This window comes from Panthera leo, chromosome C1, assembly GCF_018350215.1.
Source record: "Panthera leo isolate Ple1 chromosome C1, P.leo_Ple1_pat1.1, whole genome shotgun sequence".
Lineage (NCBI taxonomy): Eukaryota > Metazoa > Chordata > Mammalia > Carnivora > Felidae > Panthera > Panthera leo.
This window is the reverse complement of record NC_056686.1, coordinates 52,824,249-52,850,824: the sequence shown is the minus strand read 5'-3', so window position 1 is coordinate 52,850,824 and position 26,576 is coordinate 52,824,249. Positions and strand designations below refer to the sequence as shown.

Here is a 26,576-nt window from a genome sequence, read left to right as displayed (position 1 = left end):
CAAGAGCCAGACACTTAACCAACTCAGCCACCGAGGTGCCCCGCCTCCCAAACTTTTAATGTGTGTATGTATGTATGGCCATTTTCACAAGTCACCAAATACTCTTCTCGTACAGTGTGGCTGTGTCTTACCAACTCACTTTTTTTTTTTTTTTAACATTTATTTATTATTGAGAGACAGATACAGAGTGTGAGCAGGGGAGGGGTAGAGAGAGGGGGGAGACACAGAATCTGAAGTAGGTTCCAGGCTCTGAGCCGTCAGCACAGAGCCTGACATGGGGCTTGGACTCACCATCTGTGAGATCATGACCTGAGCCAAAGTCAGTTGCCTAACCAACTGAGCCACCCAGGCGCCCACCATCTCACTTTTATGGATGGGATACAATTCTCTTGACTAATCCCCTATTAGAAATTTAGGATATTAGCAATATTCTCTATTCTAACTGGCAGTACAATGACTTTCTTTAAAAGCGTCTCTTTATGAACATGTCTTATTGGGGCACCTGGGTGGGTCAGTTGGTTAAGCATCCGACTTTGGCTCAGGTCATGATCTTATTATGGTCTGTGGGTTTGAGTCCTGTGTCAGGCTCTGTGCTGACAGCTCAGAGCCTGGAGCCTGCTTCAGATCCTGTGTCTTCCTCTCTCTCTGACCCTCCCCTGCTCATGCTCTGTCTCTCTTTCTCAAAAATAAACATTAAAATAATTATAAAAAAATGTCTTATTTTCTTGTGATATTCCCTCAAATGATATCAAATGACATGCATACTTCTAAAGTACATAAATTTTTTGTGATGCCATCCACCTGGTACATTTCTCTGCTCTGAGGAACCATAGGATCTCTCTGTGTCACATTTTGTGCTATTAATTATGTTCAGTATTCGCCCCCTCACCCCCAGAGTTTTAATACGTGGAGAGTGGACAGCCCCTTACTCAATTCAGATGTTGACAAGTAGTAATTAAATACAATTGCCAGGTGCCGGGGTAAAAAGGGATGAAGTGTAATCCCTGCCCAGAACAGCAGGGGAGGCAGAGTCACCACCAACAACCTGCCATAACATCAAGTTCTACACTGTAATAGAGGCATTTCAAACTTACTATGGGAACAGAGATGAGGGAGAAGTGAATCCCTCCAGGGGCAAAGAGAAATAAAAAGAGGGGGGGAAAAAGGAGGTATTTGAAAGCTATGGAAAGAGGCAAACTGTGGAGTTACTTCTTGAAACATTAATAGAAATTCACAAGGTGGGCCAGTAATGGGAAGAAGACATAGGGGATAGATTTCCAGGTAGAGGGCAATCAATTCCAGCTCGTTTCAACCAGAGCAATAGTTCCACTTAGGAATTTATGAAAACCTCCTATAGCCAGATAATTCTTTGTTCTGGAGGGTCTGTCCTGTGCATTACAGGCCGTATAGACGCATCCCTGACCTCTACACCCTAGATGCTAGTAACTGTTCCCCACCTTCCAAGGGTGACAACTGAAAATGTTTCCAGACATTGTCAAACATTCAAGGGGAAAGGGGGAGAAAAAAGGAGGATGGAAATCACCCCCGGTTGACAACCACGGTTTTAAGCATAATTCTAGCTTCAAGGATTTCTCCCTTACTATACCAGCTTTTCTCCCTGTTCTGAAAATGATGTTTTCTTTGGTTCAAAACCCAGGTGAGCCCTCCTTTTCTTTTAGGTAAGAGAGAAGTTGTCAAAAACACTAAGTTACTGATGTCCCAACTACAAAAAAGGACATCTTCTTTGATTACACCTAATGAAAAAAGAAATGTTCATGTGATATGGAAGCATGTAAGTAATAGGGCTAATATTTGTTCAGAACTACAGAGAATTTTTCACAATTGATCACACTGAATACTCAAAGCACTGTATGAAGTATTCATTATTGTTCCCTTTCTAGAGAGGAAGACAGGGTGGCTGAGACATCAAATACCCAAGACCATCTGAGTATTAGGTAAGATTCATAACCAGACAGTCCCATTCTACACTGTATACATTTTTCCATTTAGTTGAGTAAACAACTAGGAGCCTCTTTAGGCTGCAGAGAGAAAGGCTCATCTTAGTATCACAAAGAAGGAGAATAAAATGACTTAAGGATGTCCTGCTACCTCCATACCCCACCAAGAAACTGTAAGTAAAAAACTGCTGATGGAAGCAAGACATTTAACCACCAAAAACTGCTGTATCTATCCCTTGCACGGCTCCAAGAGCACTCACTGTACAAAGAGGGGAATAATACATACCAATTATGGTAACATTTATACTCATAATCTTTAAAGTATGTTAACAGCTTTTAGCCATTCGAAATAGCCCTAGAAAATAAAGATTATTATCCACTGACAGAAAAGGCACATAATTAATTAATTAAGGTCACACGGCTAGAGACCAAGTAAAAATTAAGTTCTCTTACCTTTAGTTAAGTGTTCTTTCCACTACAATTTCCAGCATCACATGATTCTACACACCCCTCCAAATATAAATACCACTAGGCCAATAAATAAAAATATCCCTAACCATATGGATACTAATTCTGTTTCATTATTATCTGAAGCCACATTTCCCGTTAGTGTAGACGTTACTTTTAAAACTACCAAAGAAAAAAGCGGGAATTTTTGTTACTCCTAATCAAAGACAAAAAGTACTCTCTTAAATTAGGCGAATTACTAGAAGCAAAGAGACTAGCTTATTCATGACCCATTAGTTGACACATGACGAAATGTAATTTTCTAGACTTCATCAACTTTGTACTCAAGTAATATTTGCTACTTCTGAAACTGAATTCCAACATGACAAAAAGGTGAGCAGGGAAGGTCTGGGAATTTCTTGGATACAGTATGTTGAGCCCCACTTCTTTAAAAATTACTCGTCTATTTAAAGACAAAAGGCTTATTTAAGATAGAAATACTATTCACTTTGCAATAAACAAGCACAGGCATTTTGAATATGAATGGAAAGCAATTCAATTCCTGGTTTAAACAAGAAAAAAATATTTTTAAAGTCTTACTCCATCATGGAAGGTGGGATCGTACAGCAGTCTTGAATTGCAGTTAGAGGAGAGGTTAGGTGAGCCGTATAAGAAGCTTCTACAACTTGCTTGTTCCGGTTGACCACATCCAAGTAACGATTGAACTTCTCTCGGATTTTTTTGGCTAGCTGGGGGACAAAGGGTAAGCAAAATAAATCGAAAGCCTAACACAATAACCAACTGTGTTTTTTTCTAATAAGCTCGTTAATTCGTGTCACAAGCTGCATGTATTAAACTTCAGGTAAAACTAACAACACATATGCACATCTCATTCCACTGTGTAAACTGAGGTAAAAATTGCAAAATGCCCAGAAGTCACAGAAGGATACTCAGACAACGAAACAATACCTGCCATCTTGTGATAGCTAATGACACATTATGAACTTCTCATGTGTTTGAATTCAACAGAAAAATACTGATCCATAAAATGTCTTATTAGACAAAGGAAAACAAAGTCTATTGATATTATTGTCAGCATGACAGTGGGCATTAGGTCTTACAAAGCAACAACAGTGACTGTAAGAAAACAATCCACTATTCATGGTTCTGGATTCACACAGATTTTCAAAGGGGAAAATACATGAAAAAGGGAAAGGACATTCAGTATCTTCTGCTACAAAACTCCAGGGGGCACCATTCACAGTCTTCCATGTGAATGGCAAATCCCTGGAGTTGTACAATGTAGACATCCCTATGAAACAAAATATATAGTTAGAAATATACTCCTGTTTGGTCTGTTACACCGTTAAGATGGACAAATGTCTTTCTTAACTGCTGTGAACAGAACACTTCATCATCATTTACTTTCATGTGGGAAAAACAAAAGCAAATTGATAAGCATACTGCTTTTTCCTCCATTGTTCCCATCAAATATCACAGCTTAATTATAGATCTCCAAGGAAAACAGTGTTGTTTTTCTTCCCCTTCAACAAAATGTTACCCAAATGAAATGACTGATAGAATTATAGCTAATTGGTTTTGTAGAGCTATTCATTATCAGCACACTAGAGGAGAACTAATCATCTCCTTTGGGTCATCAACTCACACAATCCAATAGCTTACAGGCTGAGAACATGAAGCCAAATCAGGATATCTTCATTTGTTATTTTCAAGCCAATTCCTCAATTCGATCTTGTCCCATCGATATTTGGGAGTTTTCAGAGTGTCAAATAATGTTCTCAGCCTTGCTATATATTGTACAAACTATAAGGTACAAACATTTCTACACGTAACAAGAGTATGAGTGTAACATTTAATTTGATAAAGGGCTGTCCCATTTTGTCTCCCCGTTTTCAGAGGAGGTATTGTATGCCCCCCTAAATTGACAAATCCACCTGCAATTCTAATCCCTGAGCTAGAATTTATTTTAAAAAATTATGTTTTTCTTGCTGAGGTCTTTGAAACAAAATGTATAGATGCAGTTTAACTTCCCATCTTAATTTAGACCACTGGTGATTCTGCCTCCGAGGGGATTTGGCAAAGCTTAGAGATGATTTTGGTCACTAAAATGTGCTACAAAGTGCTACCGACATGTGGTAGGTGGAGGCCAGGATTCTAAGTAACAATGTGCTTAGCAAATGTGCTATTTTTTTCATGTTTATTTATTCGAGAGAGTGAGAGTGTATGCACAAGCAGAGGAAGGGCAAAGAGAAAGGGAGAGAGAGAATCCCAAGCAGGCCTGTGCTGTCAGTGTGGACTGGACCAGGGGCTCAAACTCACGAACCATGAGATCATGACCCTAGCTGAAATCAGGAGTCCGACGCTCAACCGACTGAGGCACCCACTCGCCCCTGTGCTGGTTTTGAAACCACAGTGTGCTCTAATGGAATAATCCTTTTACCTGGACTCTTACAGTCAATGGATAGTTGAGGGTGAGAGACAGAGTAACAGATCCAGCTTGAAAACCTCAAGTATATTCTCACAGTGCCCGGCATTCCCCCCTCATAACATACTCTACACTTTAATGCTGTCATCTGTTTAATGTCCTGTTCCCACACTAGACTGTATGCTCTGTAAGAGCAGGTACTACATGTGTTTTTGTTCATCTCATTATCTTTAGCACCTGCCCGGCATTGCAGGCAGACAATAAATATTTAATGAATTAATAAAAATTAAAGAAAAAAAAAAAACAACCAGTCACCAACCTTATCTTTTGGTCTAACGACCAACAACCTCTTTCAAAACTTGGACTACTTATTTAAAAACAACAATATAGCAACAATATGTATTTCTGGGAACTCCATCAAGAAGAGCACATTTTATCTTTTCTCTTTAGGTTCTGAAATAAATATCATTCATTTCCCACCTACAATATCAAGAATATAGCCCTTCCTTGTCCTTGGCAACAAATGTTCTGTAACAAGATAAAGTGTGCTTGAAAAAATGTAAATTCTAGGGGCACCTGGGTGGCTAAGTTGGTTGAGCATCTGACTTCAGCTCAGGTCATGATCTCACAGTTCATGAGTTCAAGCCCCACATCAGGCTCATTGCTCTGTTAGCTCAGAGCCTGCTTTGGATCCCCTGTCTCCCTCTCTCTTCACCCTTCCCCAGCTCACATTCTCTCAAAAATAAAAAATAAAAAGAGGAAATTTTAAATAAGATCTTCACAAACTCACTTCTAAAATGCAATTTGTGATCAGTTTTGTCTTTCTTTCAAACATACACACACACACACACACACACACACACACACACACACACACACACACAAACATCTGAGAAATACCTGGTATTTCTTCTACATATTGGGAGAATTCTAACTTTGAACAAAGACAGATCTAATTAAACCTGATATTTTATTTAAAAAAATTTTTTTTTTTTAACGTATACTTATTTTTGAGAGGCTGGGGTAGAGAAAGAGAGTGAGCAGGAGAGGGGCAGAGAGCGAGAGCGAGAGAGGGAGATGTAGAATCCGAAGTAGGTTCCAGGCCTTGAGCTAGCAGCACAGAGCCCGACACGGGGCTCAAATTCATGAACCGTGAGATCATGACCTGAGCTGAAGTTGGATGCTTAACTAATTGAACGACCCAGGCTCCCCAATCAGGATATTTTAATTTGTCTCACTGTCTACTTTTATATGAGCTAAAAATGATTTTTATTTTTAAATGTCTTTTTTTTTTAAAAAGGTATTTTGTTATAGTTAATAATAACTACAGGAAATTCAAATTTCGATGTTCGTAAAGTTTTACTGAAACAGTCATTTGTTTACCTGTTTACGGCTGCTTTCATTCTACAGTGACAGAGTCGTTGCAATGGAGACTATGCAGCTTGCTTCCCTATAAGAAGTCAGAAGCCCTAACACATCCCAAGATAGAACCATAATCTTAGTAGTTTTACAAAAATTTGCAGCAATTTTTTTTTTTAACATTCTACTAAGAGGTGGGGGGTCCATGCTCTCTCTCCACCCACTCCTTGAATCTGGGTAGAGTTATGATGGCTTCTACCAGTCAAGTAAAGAGAAACTGACACCATGCAACTTCTGAGGCTAGGTCATAAGGGCCATGCAGCTTCCGCAGGTCTCCCTTGGAATGCTCTCAAGCTACCATGCTGTACCAAGACACATGAAAAGGCCACAGTTAAGTGCGTGGTTGGCAGCTCCAGTTGCTCAAGCCTTCAAGTCACCTCGGACCAGGTTCCAAAGAGGAGTCAAGAAGCCTCCAGAATATTCCAGCCCCCAGTCTCCTCTGATGAAGCTCCACACATCATGGAAGAGAGATAAGCCACCCTTGCTATGCCTGGCCCGAGCTCCTGACCCACAGAATACACAAGCATAAAGAGATTGTTTATGCCACTAAGTTTGGGGTATTTTTTTATGTAGCAACATGTAACTTGAACACCCAAGATAGGCTGAATTCCGTTCCAAGATAAACATATTGAGGCTGAGCTATACAAAGCCATTCAGATCCAACTGGTCCATCTATACCATCAGAACGATCAAGACTGTAGTATCTGTTGCAAAGAGATATTGGGGTTGTTCACAAAAGTCTAAGAGCTACTGCATAGTGGCAGTTACCACATATTATGCATAAGGATCCTACAATTTAGGTATCATTATTTTCTATCAATGAGGTTGTTTTGTGAAAGCCAGTCACCTAAACTCAGAACCATCCTGTCTATAAAGCCTGTGTGTATTCACTATCTGCTCCACACAAGCCAAACTTAAAAGAAGCTTCAGTAGTGACTTGACATTTAAAAATATGACAAATCACACCGATGTGAGGAATGAAACTCTCATTAACATAACCAGCCAAGGCACAGAGCCAGGGTGCAGAGTCCCCTACTACTGGGCTGTCTGTGGAACTAAACAGTTAGTTCCCTGCAGTGGGGTGTATGGTGAGGGAAGGAAAGAAGGAAAGGGACAGAGGGAGGCACTGCAAGAAGGATCGGGGCAGGAGCAAGTTGGGAATGTCTGCCTTCAGCCTCCTCGTTAGCATGGGCTGCATTTTAAATATATATATTTATGGGGGGTGGAGGGAGGAAGGGAGAGAGGGAGAGAGAGAGAGGCAGGCAGAGAGAAGCCCGTGCAGGCTCTGTGCCACCAGCACGGAGCCCGATGCAGGGCTCAAACTCACAAAATGTAAGATCATGACCTGACCCGAAGTCGGACAGACACTCAACCAACCTGAGCCACCCAAACGCCCCTCAAGCTGCATTTTTCCTCAGTGGACGCAGTAACTTGCACACAGAGCCCAGACACACATGACCCTTAACAAAAGGTCTCAAATGCAAGCCCCCCCCACTTTGGTCAGAAGTTCCTGCCTTTCACGTGGTGAAACCCCATCTTGCCTTGTTAAAAAAAAATCATAATTGCCGACGTTTGTTGAGTGCTAACTATGTGGGGGCACTGTTCTCAGCATTTCACAAGCACGTCTCCATTTAGTCTTTCAAAGAACCATGGGAGACACCCACATCTGCATTTTTTCCAGAAGCAGAAGCTGAATGTTCAGTAACTTGCTCAAGTTTACAAAGCTAGTAAGCAGTAGAGCTGGGATCCAAACACAGTCCTATTCTAACTTCAGGGCCAAAGGTGCAACCTGTGTGCAACACGGTTTCTCTCTGGAATACCCACAGACTAACAGCCCCCTCTTCCCACTTCTTTTCAAATCCATTTTAACAAATGCTATAAAATCTTGGCAGATTACTAAAAGCCATGCACAGTCTCATTACTTTATAATAAAAATTAGACTTCTGAAAATACTTACCTAGAATTCTACATAATTCGTACGAAAGTCAAGACTTTGTGAAGGTTTAGAATTGAATTCTACCACCAATATAAAAAAAAGAGGGTCAGGGCGCCTGGGTGGCTCAGTCGGTTAAGCGTCCGACTTCGGCTCAGGTCATGATCTGATGGTTCCTGAGTTTGAGCCCCATGTCGGGCTCTGTGCTGACAGCTCAGAGCCTGGAGCCTGCTTCGGATTCTGTGTCTCCTCTCTCTCTGTTCCTCCCCTGCTCATGCTCTGTCTCTCAAAAATAAATAAATTAAAAAAAGAAAAAAGAGGGCCAAGTTTGAAATAATGTATTCTCCAAAAACAAAACCGGTTATTACCTGTCACTATGAGGTCAGATACATCAAATGGTCTTAAATTGTTTCCAATTACTTAAAAAAAAATTGTTCCAATTACTTCATGGTGTTTAACTTTGTTCATAACCCGGAAAGAGAACAGAGTGGATGCCCTGCTCTTTTCCTTTCAGAAGCAAGTTTCATAATTCAATCTTATCTTCCACGCTGGATTTTCATTCAATTTATCTGCCATCATGAGGCAGTACCATGCAGTTGTTAATTCCCATTTTACAACGGAAGAAACTGAGGCATATGGAGCTTAAGGGTCCCTTGACTCCCATGTCGTGCTCCGGCCTCCCTTAACCCCACTGCCTGAGATGACCTCCCTGTGCCCTTCTGACAAGGAAAGGGGATAGTGGCTCACTGTGGAAACCTCAACTCATGCTCCACTGTGGGGCAGCTTTCTCTTTCTCACTCTAAAAGCAAGCTCTTTCAGCATACCAACCAAATCCAGGTTGCTCGGTGAGCACAACAATATCCATTTGAGTAAAGATAGCCCACAGAGAGATTAAATCCTGAATATCTCTGTTAAACTAAAGAGGACCAGCTACCAACACAGACCCTTCCAAGAGGCCAGACAGATTCTGGGTCTGTAGCCTGCCATGATCCCTGCAGACAGAAGAAAACAAAGGACTTCTTAACAAAAAGCTACAGGTGGACCCACAATCCTCCTCAGTGTAATTAAAAACATTTTTCTTTCCACAGCCCAGCTTTCATCTTTTATCCTTCTTTATCCTCTCCCCCTTCATCCCTAAGGGGTTCCTGAATGCTGATGAGGCAACGGGACTAAAACCATCTTGTCATCTTTTGGGTCAATTCTTTGGCTAGCCAACATTCAGCCATGGGTCAAATGATCAGTAGGTAGCACGCCGGTCCCCATGGGAACGGATTCTAATTTGTCATCATCTCCAGTGACAACGTTTCATCACAACATCAATGAATTTCTTTCTTGCTGAATTTCACTTCCCTTAATTTTCCCATAGACATTTCTGTCATTTGCATACTTCCCCAGAGCCCCCCATTTTTAAAGGTCTTTTTTTTTTTTTTACCTTGGCTTTAAACTTCTAAAGATTGGGGGTGGGGTAGGCACACAGTTCAAAAAAAGGTAAAAGAAAACAAAAATGCAAAGGCACAGTACACACTTTATTTATGTCTTTTCCCTAAAACTCAGAAGGAGTTTTGAATGTTAGGGAAAGCTTTATTTAAAATGCATAACAATGAAGCTGACAGGCACAGACAGGAAAGGTACCCTAGGGGACTGAAGATTCATAGCAAAATTCCTATTGAATGTAGAAGAGTTTAACATTTGACATTCAAAAACCTTTGTGCCGTGATAAGAATTTAATAGCTGATCCCCTTTTCTTTCAATTCCAGCCTTATTACTCAAGAATTATTATTTTTCCCAGCAGTTTCAGGATTTGGTTCTTTAAGCGTATGTGACATAGAAATAATTTTATGTATATGCAAGCACAAATATTTAACATCTCTGAACATCACACTGCCACATTCCAAAGTTCAAGTGGAAAGCATCCTCATTGCTGCATGTTGCACACCGTATGCAGGATATAAAAAAACGCTCTGCCCTTGCTAGCTATGAGTAATTAGCCATCACTACCAGTAATTATTAGTGACAGTTGTAAGAGCTCTCTCAATTTTCTGCTGGGAATTTGGGCGAGTTGACTCCCCCCTAGACTCAGTTTCCTCATGAGTAAAATGGGAACACTATTCCCCCTTTACAAGGGTTTACTGTGATGTTCAAATGAAACAGTGAACATAGAAAGCCCATGATAAGCACAAAGGATTGTTATTGTTATAGCTCCGTCTCGACAGCAGCAAATGCACGTGATAGTGATACAGAAATAGTGTGGGGTCTAAATTTTCCAATAATCGAGCTCTAAGTGAAGGGAGAAGGGCTACCTGAACATTAACCATTTTATTCACTTAACTCATCAGCATGCTTGATCCTCCATAGGAAACCTGGCACAGGGTCAGCAGGGGAAGGAGGGAACATTTCCCCCCCTTTAGATTAACAGCAAAATGGCACAAAGGGCTTAAGCTTTGGAGTCAAATAAATTGGAGTTAAATCCGGCTCTGTCGCTAACTAGCTAAAGGGAACAGGCACCTTATTTCTCTAAGCTTCAACTTAATTACCTCTGAACTGGGAATAATAACAGGTGCTTCATGATATTGTTTGAGAACTAAAAGGGCTCAGGTCTGTGAAGCAGTCAGCAGAGTAACAGACCGCAAGAGCCAAATACTGACTGTTGCTATTGTTACTTAACCATTATTGTAGTTGTTATTGTTTGGGGGACTTGATGTACTGACTCAGGTACTATGGAGAATCTTGAACAAAGAGTCAGGCTGGATGTGTTAACACTGGGCTATGACCTTGCTAGGGCTGTCAGTGCCTCGTTAAAAGCACTGTGTCCTGCAGGTTACATAATTACAGTCTGAAGTAACTCGGGATCCTTCTAGGATCTTCTCTCTTTCTAAACTTAAGGATCTAATGAGGACTTTTATTCTGGTCTTCTGCCTTTTTACGTGACTCGTCTTACGTGTGCCTTCCCACAACCCTAGGAGCTGGGCAGAGCAGGTATTCCCTGTCCTGTTTCTACAGTCAGGAAATCTAGTCTCAGTGGTGTGCCCGGGCTCACACTGAGTGAGTGGAGAAACCAGAGACCATTTCTTCTAATCTCTAGCTCTGTTCTCTCTGTGCTACAAACTCCCCAAATTGCAGAAAACTCAACTTTCCCAGATCAAATTCAATTCAATTCATTCTTTCAGTCCCAGCCTGATTTTTGTGTCTTTGAATCCTCCTCAGACCCTTCTTTTCCAAAATCGCCTTGAATTAACTGAGCTGGACCCCTAATATCCTGCTTCACATTGTTCATTTTTCCTAGGTAAGGATCCCGCTTTCCCCAACAAACCAGGAGCATCACAACTAGCATTTATCGATTGCTGACCATGTGTTAGGCATTTTGAAAGTGCAACATTATGTGAAGTCTTTTAATTCTTGTAACAGCTCTTAGTAATTGCTATATGCTATTTTTAGTAGATGGTGCTGATAATTTGTCCAAGGTCACTCAGCTAATACTCAAATCCATGTTCATGAACACTACACTGCATTTTTATCTAATGTAGTACCTAGCATCTAGAAGAGACTTAAAAGAGTTCACTCACTACTGTAATCATTTGCCCTCATATAATACGCCATTATTTGCCATATTGGAAAAATCTGCTTCCAGTTCTAGGAAAGGGCAGATAAACTGGGAATACTGTTCATATCTGGTTCAAGGCAATTAGAAACTCTGGGCCTGTCTAGTTCCCAATCCTGGGTAATATCAGCTGTTCTGGAGTAAGTCTTAATGAGAACAAGAACACCAGTTCATAGAAGGGATTCTGACGGCCAATAGCCATGGTTGTGATGTGGCTGCCCATTGACCACTAGGTTTGGGCTTCCTGCAATCACTCAGTAGAGCAAAGCCTGGGCATGGCAGACAATGATACAAGACAAGATAGATAAAGACCTATAGATGGAATAGGGTCAGTCTGACTCTCCAATGGCCCAAAGAGGCTTCAGGGTTGTCTGACGGATGTGTGGGAATAGCACATCCAGCGGAGAAGCAGGGCAGCCGCTGACAGACGAGCTGCAGGTGGACTAGGAAGATTTATTGCAAGGCTGTCTGGGCTCCAGGGTCACATACCCTGATCCTGTGAGAGGTGGGGCCCCTGTGGCTGAGCTGGGGAGGAGTGCAATGGAAAAAACAGAAGGCAAGTGCTGACATGCCAGAGAACCAGAGGCTGAGCTCTGGGAAACAGTTGAGAGTGGCAGCTTCTGTCTAAGCAAAATGCAGGTTTGCTTTAAAGGTTATAATGGGGTTTGCTTTGGGCAGCAATTTGTGTTAGGTATTTCAGGAGAGTCATGGAAACACACACCCAAGACTCCTGAAAGCCAAGGTTATCAACTCAAGGGCTTGTCAATGGGCTCTTGCCCTGTTTTTCACCCCACTCTGCCCTTAACAACCATATCATAAAAAAAGAAACAATGGGAAGGGTAGGCTTCAACCCACTTCTCACTTCATTCTGTAACAGGAGCCTCTGAGCTGAGGTTCCTTAAAACCAAAATAAGCACGTCCTCAGGCCTTCAAAGTTTACAGCCCGTTCCTTTACAAAGGAACAAGAAGTTCAGCCTACTCTTGACCTTAGAAAAAATTGAGAGGCTGAGAAATGGGGAGCAGGAGGGAGAAGCAGGAACCACAGCAGAGACTCACCTCTAATATTTAATTCATAACTTCTGAGATAAGTTTGCACAGGAAGTTAATTAGGGAAGAAAGGGGGAGAAAGATCTTGGGTTTGAGAACTCAGGAATTCTCTGGTGGCCTATGAAGGACACGCTCAATCGTGAAAATAAAAGAAAACTAGTCCCTTTACTCTTACTTTGTAAAGCCTGTATTTAGAGTACAAATATCTGTGTGTAACTTATCAACAGCAGGTGTAGCTTAGAAGCATTTCAGCTAATAGGAGGCCACCACTACTAGAGCCACTGGGGATCATCTGGGAGGGCTCTGGGACCGTGCGATTCTCCCCACACCCAATACAAACAGCATCTCCTCTCCAACCAACTCTGCAACCTGGGCCAGAGCCTGGCACGCTGCAGGGGCTCAGGAAGTCTTTCCCACATAAATGAAAGTCAAAACGTGAGCTAACTCCAGTAACAGGCCAACTGACCACAGTGTTTTAGGGTTTCTTCACAGCCCGTTGAGAGCAGATCGATCAAACACTTGCCAGCAAGTGTCAATTAGCTCAGCAACAAAGTAGAAAGAGGACACTGGCAGGGGAACAAAAATCTACCACCAAACACATTCTTACCCTTGACCTGCCAAGAACTTAGTAAATCCAAACCTTGGGAAGACAATCTTGAGACATAATGGCGGTGGGGGGAGGAGATATTTCTATTTCCTCCTTTATTAATATTAACTTGACTTCTCTTTCCAGTGGACTATGTAACATGCCATTTTTGGACTTAATACCTATTTCTTCTAATGACAGTAGAACTTAATAAAGTAGGAGGTCTCTCCTATTCCCCCATTACAAGGTAAGTCAGTGCAAGACCGAGCGAATGCACAGCATACTCCGTATTTGGAGTAACCAACTCCCACAACACAGATTCCGTTCAAAATCGAGGGGGGAAAAGCAGTACAGGAAAAAGCATCTTATAAACATTCGATTTCTTCAGCTGTTGAAGACTAGCCTTGAATATTCAAAATCATCGGAGTTTTGACTGCGGTGTGATAACTTTAGGAAGGAGGGCACACTCTCTGGGTCCTACCTTCCAACAGCGAAGCCAGTTTGTAACATACTTATCTCAATAGAGAAAAGGTACTTTCAGCTTTAGTTTCCAGATACGGGAGTAGTGGCAAAATAGCTTCTGAGATCTAGCGGCCTTTACAATGCAGGCGTATAGCTGTAATTATTGATACAGAGGCACAGGTTTTTTGCTTTTGCTGTTTTAATTAGGGAACAACCACGACACTCACACAAGACCACTTAAATGAGGTGTAAATCCTGGATGCTAGCGGGAAATGCTATGAGGACTTGCTAGAAACAACAAAAAGTAATGTTTCCCATGTGGGTTCCAAACCAGAGGAATGAGGATATTTGCCTCAACCACAACAATTTTATTAGATCCTTCTCTGAACTATTCTGTCTGTTCCCTTGCCAACCTGCATCTGATATCATTCTCCAACTCACAGTTGGATTTGGGAAGGTCTTCTCATCCCCTATCTGATGACAGGGAGGATTGCAAACAGAAGACTTGGGCCATGCCTTGCTCTCCACTGGCTGTTTATTTGCGTAGGATTCACTGCTAACACCTTCCCCCATGTGCCTGACCACGGTGTCAGACGATGTGACAGTGACCCTTCTCCATGACTTTGCAGAAGAACCAGCATGTACTTTGCAGCTTATAAAAGGACAAAAGACTGCTTAAGCAACAACCAGTAAGAATGCCCATGAAGAGCTATTTTAGTATGATCCTGACCTGACTGGTCTTCTAATATTAAAACAAAATTGTAGCTCTTGGTAAGATTCCATTTTCATCAATGTGTTATTTCATCAGTCCAGATTTTCAAAATGCTTAGCTTATTCAGAAGCTCTTGATATGAGCAGCAGTTAATTCCTTCACATCATTACAAGTATTTCCGATTGCACCAAGGAACAGATTAGGGATGAGGTGGTCCCTGCTCTTACGAGTCTCACCAGGTTTTCGAATATACTCTGGGTTGAGTTTCTGTGTGTGCATTCTGCCGGTGGAGATGATTTGAGGTTATTTTTCTAGTAGGAGCAGCAGTTTTGGGTGGATTCGGAGAAATCTTGGCTGCTACTTTTCTCCCCAGCATTTCTGAGTACTCTCCAACCTACAGATACTGGAAATGTGTGTATAAGGGGCTTAATTGTTTCCATTTTTAGTGCAATGTTCATTTCTCATGGTGAAGTCTTCCTGGCTTCTAGAATGAAGACTTTCACTCAGTCTATTCCCTTCTAATTAAAGGAAGTCTGAGTAAAAAGCCCAGGCTTATACTTTTCAAGGTTCTGCTTTACTGAAAGAAGGCATTTGCACACATACGGATTGCAGGGTTATGTGAAAAGCTGGGGCAGGGAGAGGTGCAGACATGGTGGGAGCTTCGATGTCTTTTCCTGCCCTGCCCCAAAGGCTTCACCCTCGTGCTCCTGGCGACAAAGTACTCTCTCCAGTGATGCCTGCCTGCAACACCTCCTCCCTGCCTTTGCTGCAGGAGAGAGGGTATCCACCCCTTCATTTGCTCTCTCTTCAACAGGGGGAACACAATGTGTGGGAATTAAGGGAACTGGGAAATGGATTATTCTGGGTTTTGCCAGAACTGCAACAAAAAACCTGGAATTAGAATTTTTAAGCCTTAAATATTAGTGTATGGTGGTGGTGGGGGGGGCGGAGAGAGATTTCTGTTTTCTATCACTGAGATACAAGTGTATGTACAAATGTAAACACGAACTATAAATATGTGCACAGAATATAATTCACATGTATAAACGATATAGCATTTTTAGGTGTTCAAAGAAAGCACATTATATAAGATGTGTGTGTACCCGTGAGGTGTGTATGTGTGCAAGCGGGATTATCTCAGCTTATCTCAACACCAGGCACATACATTGGCTAAGGTACAGTACGTATGCCTGAAGCCAGCTGCTCTATATTTGGTGCAGGAATTAAATCTTTCATGCATGCATACAGCCATATTTTAACTTCCAAGTATGTACAAGCATACGGAACATATGCTGCATATTTTCCTTAAAATGTAAACAAGATAAATAGTTCAAATTCCAAAATGTTGTTTATTAAGTACTGAGTTATGCAGCCATCAAGCTGCTTTCTCTCTCTGGGGCCATCTTGTTTTACCCTAATAAGCTGAGCAGTTCCCCAAGTATCCCTGATTATTGTCAGAACTTCACACCGGGGGAAAAGCCAGGAGTTCTGAGAGGTAGTGAAGGGCTTGCTACATTCTCCAGGGAAGCTATACTGACAAAAGCTTTACCAACCAAACTCTACACTGGGAAAGCCATAGAGGTAACCAAGTCCTACTTGTGCGTAACAGAAAAGAAGCTCACTCTGTTAGACTTTAATCCTGAGTGCTAACCTGACAGCTGCAGTTTTTCCACTTACTCCATTAGCTAAAAGGTCTTATTTAGGGGGTACTCATTTACAAAAAACACCACCAACAAAACAAAACAAAAAAAGCCAAAAGCCGAACAGAAATTCCATCATGACACAAATTATAACCAACGGTCTTAGGGTTATGTTCATAACAGAATAATGATGAATTGTGAACATGAAGAGTCAAAGCCTTCATTTATTTTTATATCCTGTTTATGTTCCTGCAGGATGATCCATTAGTAATATAATGCTCTTCCTCATAAGGCTCAAGTTACATCCTTATGATTTATTAGAGTTAAAGGAACTGTCACTAACCGCCCAGAAGGCACCCTGTTCATGGTTTTACTCGCATCAACTGAGCATTTAAACTCCATCTTTTCCTCGTTCAGCAGCTAAGTATTCATCATAGTCCTTACAATGTTTAGACATACTCCTTTCTTACTTTGCTTGATATGTAATACTTTCGGGAAAGTATTCCTTTTAAAATATTGAAGACCTACAGAAAACCAGCAGTGGAATTAGTATGAAAAGCAACATCAGAACACATTGATTAAAATCCTGGTCATATCACCTAATTCAAGATCGATTTGGGGAAATTACTTAATAGCTAAGTCTCAGTTTCCTCAAATCTACAACAGGAAGAGGAATTGTATTTGTATCACCAAGTTTTAGTAAAAATTTAATAAGATAACGCACATTAAGCAGTATTTGTTCAAGGAACATAAACTGTCGTGTCAAATAACCTTTTCCCGAAGGCAACAAAATCTAGGTACACACCAGTTCTTGCACCCACCCCTATTTATTAGAATTCTAGAAAAAATACATAATTTGAACGGAAAGTACTGCCACATTAGATGCGATCCATAATCTATTTAGACCACCGCTCAGTCTCTTATAAATACAATCAGAAAGATATTTCCCAAAGAGGGCATTTCTGTCCTTGGGGCCATCACCTGCAAGAGATTATCAAGATACACCAAATATATGAACACATGTCTCCTGTGATTTAACTGTGTCCTTGAGATAAGCTCTTTGTTTCTCTTCCTACAATGCCAAGGATATAGTAAGTCCTCAACAAATGTTTGCTGAATTCATTAACTGCCTACCACTTACCAGAGGTATGCTCAGAATCTCCCCTTCAAGAGATCATACTCTAGTTTATCCATTCATTTGCAGTATCTATAAAGCACTACACAATTATTCTGACAAGGTCCCTGCACTCAGTTTATTTTTAGAGGAGGTACAAATACCACAAAATTTTCTCTCTGCTATACGAACATTTATTTAATATTTTCTTACCTTTTCCAAAGTTTAGGGAGCATCTCCTAATCACAATATTTTTGCATTTCTTTTAAAACAAATTCAGACTCAACCTTGCACGATTATTTTTGGAAAGCAGAATGAAGTAGTTCAATCGTTTGTAGAGCTTTCCTTTTTTAAAAGGATAGACCATTTTTAAAAATACAACTGTATACTAAACTCCAATATATCAAACAAGGAGGGTGAATTGCTAGAGAAAGAAATGGAGAGAAAAAAGAACTTCATCCCTTACATTCTACAACAGCCTCTGCAGTACTTTTCCCATATCTTAGGAAAACAAAATTTGGAAAATACGTGGTGGAGCACTGGATCTAAATTTACGTGAATTCAAAATCAAGTTCTCTAACCTCTTAAGTGATGTTGGGCAAGGTATTTACCTGTGCATAATTTGCCTTGTCAGTAAACCCTATAGAGCTTGTTTTGAGGATTATTATTTCCCTGCAGCAATTATTACCGAGTACCTACCATATACTACATGTAGATACTTTTTCCTGGTACTGAGGGCACATCAAGGCATGAACTAGTTCTGCCCTCATAGGGTTTATATTCTATTAGGAAATATATACAATAAGGAAAAATAAACATATATAGAAGTCCTAGGTGATAAATTATAAGGAGATAAAACAGAGGTAAGAAGAGGGGTGCAATTAAAAAATTTATAAATGGGGCTCCTGGGTGGCTCAGTTGGTTAAGCGTCCAACCTCAGTTCAGGTCATGATCTCACGGTTTGTGAGTTTAAGCCCCACGTTGAGCTCTGCGCTGACAGCTCAGAGCTTGGAGCCTGCTTCAGATTCTGTACCCACCCCCCCCAGCCCCTCCCCCACTCATGCTCTGTCTCAAAAAATAATCAGACATTACAATTTTTTTAAATAAAGAAATAAATTTATAAGTGAATGGCCAAGGAGGGCCTCACTGAGAAGGAACACTGAGCCAAGACTGAAGGACGTAAGGGGGAAAAACCATGTGGCTATACAAAATTTAAGGGTAGTGCTTAATAATAAATATTCAGTAAGTGATGTCAATTATCATAACCAATATAAAGAAAACACGAAACTAGAAAAATTCTGTCATTGCCACTTTAACAAACCTCTCTGACACAGTTGTCTCATATGGGAAATGGGATAATGATACCTGTACTGTTTATGATGTCATTAAGAGGATAAAATGAGAAAATATACACGGATATACTAAAAAATACACACATAAATATTACAACTATCACATCCTCTCTTATACCATTTTTCCAAAATGACAGACCGCCATCCCATCTTATTAACAAGGCATAAGTAGCCCAGGAAGAGGGTTTCTAAGATAAAAATGAATTTGTCTTTTGGAAAGTCAGCCTAAGAACAGTAAGAGCTGAAACAGACCTAGATTAGTTTCCAATCAAGGAAACCTAAACAACCAGCTCAATTTGCTACAACTCTAGTTTGAGAGAGTATCATCTGTTTGCTCTGGGCTTTGGCTGATTCATTATAAATTCCCCATCTGTGTGGCTTCACTAGCTCTCCGCCTTTATTTTACCTTCCTACAAATTTAGTGCCTTCTGTTCACTCATTCAACAAAAATTTAGTGAACACTTACAGTAAACACAGAGCCAAGTGTAGATTTGGGTAAGTGGGTGAACTAAACCAGGGCTCAGCCTAAATAAATCTCTCGGGGACAGATGGGGGAAAGGTGAGGGGCAAAGAAAGGGTGGAATCCATCTACACCACCTCCAGGATTCCTCTACTCTAGACAAGTCTGAGCCTTGAACATACTTCACTAGGTAATGACAAACAAAATGAGAGCCTGCAGGCTACTACCACACTAGGTTACACTTGGCAGGGCAACCCCAAAACAAATCCAGATTCTGGGAATATGAATAATGAGGTGCAAGAGGATCTCTGGACACTTCTTTCAACAAATATTCATGAAACGCCTACCCAGTACCAGGCCCGGGAAGTCAGAATTCAAAGACAAGATTCCCAAGTGCTCAGCTCTTCCTTACCTCCTCTTCTTGTCTACCATTGTCCCCTTTCTCCCTGTGTGGTTCAGTGCACAGTTCAACAACATAATCAGATTCTCCTACAGTGGAGAGTTTTTGGCAAGAGAAATATAGAAGTAATACAAATGCAAAGCTGATAGAAACCCATTGTCCAGTCTCTCATTTCTCAACTAGCATGGCTTCTATTTAAGGCTCCCGCTAGTCCCCTTCCAGGGTCTTTCTGTGGTCATTCTCTCCTAGAAACTGACTTTCTAAAATTTACAGATCTTTTCTTACAGACCTTACCTAAGAAGATTAAGTAACACACCAAGAATAACAATCTTCCATTAGAGTACTCTTATATTCACACTCTACTTCCTTTTAGTATTCTGAAAAGAGAACACAAAATACTGAAATGGCTAGTCTGTGCCAGATGTGTAACTTTTTCAACAATTGTGCAGGACAGACTGCTACCCCCATTTTATAAATAAAGCTGATGCAGACACAGGAAAGGTTAAGTATCATGCCAAAAATCAAGCAGATCGTAAATAACAGAACCTGCTTGGAACTCAAGTTTTCCATATCAAAAGGCAAGACTCTTTAGCTTTCCATCCCAAGCAGCCCCATCCAAAAAAAAGTGGAAGAAAGTTTCCTAACCTTTCTGGCCTTGTACCCACAGTCTCTGAGGTCCCTTTCTACTCTAAAATTTGAAAACAGTACACTAGTTAGAACTGACTATTTACATTTTAGCACCTGGAGTGCCATCTGTCTAAGATTGACTACTTCTATTCATAATGACTTCGAAGAGCCATTGTGTGTTTGTCCTGCTACAGAGTATTTTTCTTCTCTAATGAGTAAAGGATATAATTTTGTGAATGATCTAGATCTTGCTTTTTAGATGGATTCTAATCAATTGCTTTCACCTAGTCCAAATTCTTCATGACTGGTGCCCTGAGTTTACACTTAGATAAAAGAATAATTTGGAGCAATGGCACCTGCTAAGTATCAATTTCTTACAGAACAAATGTGCTTCTCCTTTACTCCAATAAATTGTATCTGGTGAAATAAAACATCACATTTTAAGTCTTTCAGGTAAGGGGTGCCTGGGTGGTACAGTCAGTGGAGCGTCTGACTCTTGGTCTGAGCTAGGGTCATGATCTCACGGTTCATGAGTTCGGGCCCCACATCAGGCTCTGTGCTGATGGTGCAGAGCCTGCTTGTGATTCTGTCTCCCCTTCTCTCTGACCCTTACCCACTTGTACACTCACTTTCTCTCTCAAAATAAATGAACAAAAACTGAAAAAAAATTTTTAAATCTTTCAGGTAAAATTTTCAGTATCAAATAACAATTCATAAAAATAACTAAGAACTATAGACTTCTACCAGAATGTATGTTAAATGTTAAAATGTTTTGAAACACAAATAACAGACTAGTAGTGTGAGTCCAATCAACCTACTTGCCTGCTAAAACCAATACAAAGAAATCAACTGTCCTCACAGGAATATATCAGAATCCAAAGCTTTCCAGTTTCCAGGATACAATCCAAATTTTTTGACATCAGAAGGAAAACAAAACAAAAAGTGTGACCAAAATTCAAGAGAAAAGCGTCAACAAAAATCAAGTTCAAGTATTTGCAGATGTTAGAACCAGCAGACAGGATTCTAAAGCAGCTATTTTAAATATGCTCAAAGACAGAAAGGAGAATATGCTTGCAATGAGTGAAAAGAAAATCTCAGAAAAAAAATAGACTTTCTTAAAAAAGAAACAAATGGAGGGGTGCCTGGGTGGCTCAGTCAGTTAAGCATCTGACTTCAGCGCAGGTCATGATCTCACAGTTTGTGGGAGTCAAGTCCTGTCTTGGGCTCTGTGCTGAGGGCTCAGAATCTGGAGGCTGCTTCCAGTTCTCTCTCCCTCTCTCTTTGCCCCTTTCCCTCAAAAATAAACAAACCTTTAAAAAAAAAAAAAAAAGGAAAATGTAGAGTTTAAAAATCTGATATCTGAAGTTTTAAAAATCTATCTGTGGGGGCGCCTGGGTGGCTGAGTAGGCAGAGCATTTGACTTTGGTTCAGGTCATGATCTCATTGTTCATGAGTTTGAGCCCCACATCGGGCTCTGTGCTGTCAGTGCAGGGCCCCCTTGGGATCCTCTGTGCCCCCAACCCCCGTCTCTCCCCTGCTCACACTCTCTCTCTCAAAAATAAACCATTAAAAAAAAATCTGTGGTGGTCAATAGCAAATTGGGGATAATTGGAGTAAACGTAAAGATATATTAATAAAAGTTATCTAAAAATCAGAGGAGAAAAAAATTTAAAAAGGACGAGGAGGAGGCATTATCTGAGGAACTCGTGTAGTAAAATATCAAAAGATCTAGCATACATGTAATCAGAGTCCCAGCAGGAGAAAAGAGAATGAGGTAGAGAAAATATGTGAAGAGACAATGATCAAAAAGTCTCCAAAAGTGATGAAAACCATACATTTATAAGTTCAGAAAGCTCAAACATCACAGAGGATAAATAAATATAAAGACTACTATGTCTAGACAGCCATAGTAAAATTGCTGAAAACCAAAGACAGAGGGAAAAATCGTCAAAGCAGCTAGGGGATGTGAGTGGGGCAATATTACATACAAAAACAACTTTAACTGACTTCTCATCAGAAGTGCAGCCCAGTACACAGTGGAACATCATTAGTACACTAAAAGAAAAAAAACAACACTACCAAAAAACCCTGTCTATCTAGAATCCAGTCTCAAGCAAAAAACGTCTTTTAAGAATCAGGCAAAATAGATACACTTTCTGAGAACAAGAATAATAAGAAACAAAGAATGTCACCAGAAAATCTTCATTACGAGGCAATACTAAAAAAAAGTTCTCAGACTTAGTATCAGTTGATGATCTTCAGAAAGAAATGAAAACTAACTGGAAATGGTAAGTATACAAGATTTATTTTTCTCTTAATTATTAAACACATTGGACAGTTTAAAGCAAAAGATACAACATTCTCTTGTGAAGTTTGCAATAGATGTAACTCTAGCATGAAGGACAGCAGTGGGGAAATGGACCTATAAAGTTGTGAGAGTTCTAGATGTTACACGAAGTGACAGAATATTAACTCCAAATAGACTGTAGTAAGTATGTATATGGTAATTTATGGAGTATAAACTTAAAAATACCTAAAGAAATATAAATATAGCTTAAAAAACCTAAAATAGATTAATATGAAATTGAAAAAAAATTTAAAAGAGTGGAAAATGAAAAATCAAACAGTTGACCAAATTCAACAATCAAATTAAATGTTAATTGACTAAACACTCCCAATTAAAAGACAAGTTGTCAGATAAAAAAGAAATTTTCTGGGAGCCTGGGTGGCTCAGTTGGTTAAGCCTCTGACTCTTGGTTTCAGTTCAGGTCATGATCTCATGGTTTGTGAAATTGAGCCCTCCATGGGGTTCTATGCAGACAGCATGGAGCCTGCTTGGATATTCATTCATTCATTCATTCATTCATTCATTCTCTCCCTCTCTTTCTCTTTCTTTCTCTCTCTCTCCCCCCTCCCTCCACCTCAAAATAAACAAACATTTTTTAAGAAGCCTCAACTATATTCTGTTTAAAAAACACACTGTTAGCAACAGAGGCACTGAAAGTAGATGGTTGTGAAAAGACACGGTGCAAATCGTAAGCCAAGAAAGGCTGGAGTGGCCATATTAATATCAGGTTAAAGAGACAAGAAGAAGAAGCATTGTAACCAGAGATAAAGAACAACATTTCATAATGTCAAAACAACAACTCATCAGGAAGACCAAACAATTTTAAATGCATGTGCCCAATAATGAAGCCTCAAACTATAGAAGGCAAAAATGGGCAGAATTAAAGGAGAAAATATACAACTCCACCAAAACAGATATTAACAATCCTCTTGGCAATGATAGAATTAGAGAAAATAAAAATCAGCCCCAAAGTAAATGATCTGAAATATCAACCTGTTTATAAAGAATGTAACAGCAACTGCAGAACACACATTCTTTTCCAGTTTATGCAGTATATTTACCAAAACAAATCATACGCTGAGCCATAAAACCCAACCTTCAATAAATTAAGGAACATACAGAATATGTTCTCTGGCCACACTGAAATCAAATTAGAAATTAGTAACAGTTAAGATAGGTAAGAAAACCTTAAATGTTTTGGAAATTGAACAACACACTGTAAAGTAATCCATGGGTCCAAGAAGACATTAGAAAATATTTAAAAACTGAACGATAATGAAACCATGATATCAAACTTTGTGGGATGTAACAAAAGCAGTGCTCAGCGGAAAGTCTATAGTGTAAAATGGTTCTATTTGAAAAAAAGAAGGTATAAAAACCGATGACCTGAAATTCCAATTTAAGAAGAGAAAGACCAAAATTAACTCACAACACAAGGAAGGAAATAATAAAGAGCTCAAATCTGTGAAATAGAAAATGAAGAAGATTAATGAGGCCAAGTTCAAGTTTAAAAAACTTGGTCATCACCAATTTGCTTTGCCATTTGTTTTCTCTCTCATTCTCTGTTGGTCTAATTTATCCCACTTAATGGAGTTTTTTGTTTTTTTTTCAAAGAACGAGCATTTTGTTTTACTGATTTTTCTTTATGTTCTTTTAGCCTACAGATATTAAAAGGACAACACAATATTATACTTTTATGCCAACAAATTTGACAACCTAGATGAAAAAGATAAATTTCTTGAAAAAATCCAGTTGCTAAAATTGACACAAAAGGGAACAGAAAATCTGAAAAGGAAAAAAAAAAAAAAAAATCAAATCTCCTCACTAAATCCCGGCTGCAAAACCCAAAGACCTATAGCTATTAAAGAAACTGATGATCAAAACCCTGCCCACAAAGAGTGCTCCAAGCCCAGATGGTATTCTGGGTGTGTTGTACCAAACATCAAAGGAAGGAATACTACCAATGCTATATTCTTTTCAAAAGCAAAGGAGGAGGGAGTGTTTCCAAACTAGTTTTATAAAGCCAATATCCTAAAACCACAGTGATAAGTAATAAGGGGCTGCTGGGGCAAGGGGAGTAGAATCCAGGTAAAGGAAAATCAGGAGTTTGGCAGGCAGGGTGGGCTGAATTTTTAAATATGGTGGTCCTCTCTTTCAGCAAGTGACATCTGAGGAAGAAATACTTGAAGCAGGCCAAGGCCCTTGAGGAAGTATGTCTGCACAGCAAAGCCCTAAGGCAGAAATATGCCAAACAACATCAAGGAGGTAAGAGTGGGATCCTGTAGGCAAATGTGTAAGTTATCAACACAATGCAAAGGATGACCTCTTAGTACTGATGTTCATCAAATACAATGAGGACCCTGGATTTAGCAAAGTGGGCATCACCGGTGACCTTAAAGAGAGAGGTTTTGTGGGACTGGTTGGGCTGGAGAAGGTTTCAGAGAGAATGGGAAAACTGGATTTATGGAGTATATAGACATCTCTGGTGATGCTTTGTGCTTCAGAGGGAAAGAAAAAATGGGGCAGTACATGGAGAGAGAAGTGGGGTCAAGGGTTTTTTGTTTGTGTTTAAGACAGGAAAACAGCAGGTTTCTATGCTGAAGAAGATCCTGAAGAGTTAAACGGATACCCTGTAAGAAAAGAGTACTGCTAGAGGCAAGCTCTTGGCCCGAGGTCAGGTTCGTCTCACACAGAAGAGTTGCGCTTACCGTGATCTTGCCTGTTCCCTAAGAATTCTGAGGTCTTCTAAAATCAGCCAGTGACATCAATACTTTATGACATATGGCATTATGAAAATATGTTTGCTATTTCATTGAATGATTAACATAAATAATTACTAGAGCATTGGAGAAAGTTAGACCAAACTCCTGAAACATGTCCAAGGTGCCTGTGATTTCTTTAGTGATCCAAAGGAATGCTCCAAGAGACTTTCTCTTTTGTTTCTTCTTCACTGCTTTGTGTTTCATGGACCGTTTTTGCTCTCTTTGGGGCACTTGATCAAAAATTTCTTTTTCTTGATTCAGGTTCAATTTCATATAATGCCTTTATGTGCTCATACAACTTCAATTCTCAAAGTTTTAAAAAATGGAGTCTATGGCAAATGCTCCCTTTAAGAATGTGTGCATGGGATTTTTATTTTCCTGAGGCTGTTGCCACAGATTTTTGGCACTGATACTACAGATACTGAACTAATTAAAGATTTAAAACACATTGTTAGGCATTTAGAGCCACACTCTGAAGGTTAATTTAAAAGAAATAATTAGAAAACTCAAAGCAAATTCTGTACCGTAGAGAGAGTTTTGTGGTAAGAGTCAAGAATCACAAAATGTTTTTATTAGTTTTAATTACTTTGCTCTCCTAACCAGGAAGATATTAACAACACATGAGATTTACTGCCAACTTACATAGTATGCACAAGTCAGATCCAACACTCAATAAGAATTGATTAGTAAGGTAGGAGGGTAAGAACCCATGAGGCTCTAGTTTTCATTACCCCAATGGAGAAATGATGGATAGCAAACTCAAGTCAGGATTCAAGAGCCTACAAAATATACCAAAACATGCACTAAGAAGTGGTTCGCTAAAGACTGAGCTAAAATGGAGTGCAGAAGTTAATAATCTACTTTGAATTAACTAGCCTGTTTTTGGCTTATCAAACAAATCTTATAAGAAGTTATGATTCTTCTAACAATAATAATGACATGATAATTCTCTCCAAATACTGGATGCAAAAGAGGCATAAGATCTATATGCTCAGGGTTCTTCCAGAGGGCAGACTGGAGAGACTGGAGAAAAGTTAAAAGTACATTGTGGGTCAACATAAAAAAGAACTTTCTGAGAATCAGAGGAGACAAAGGACTAGGTGTTAATTCTTCATTTGAATTACTCAGAAACAAAGAAAAATTTAGCAGAGACTCCTATTTTGAACTGGAACTACAAATTTTAAATTTATTAAAGTTTTATTTAGTTTTTTTGAGAGAGAGTGAGCAAGCGAGCAGGTGAAGGGCAGAGAGAGTGAGAGAGAAAGA

General features: G+C 39.8%; 1 protein-coding gene across 1 annotated transcript in view; it reads right to left on the bottom strand.

Moving 5' to 3' along the window:
- The window catches only part of CACHD1 (cache domain containing 1), a 209,480-nt gene that overhangs the window by 93,457 nt on the left and 89,447 nt on the right, over positions 1-26,576 (bottom strand). The window contains exon 3 of the mRNA XM_042952006.1: positions 3,006-3,154. Within this exon, the coding sequence (XP_042807940.1) occupies positions 3,006-3,154 (149 nt within the window). The remainder of the gene's footprint in view (positions 1-3,005; positions 3,155-26,576) is intronic.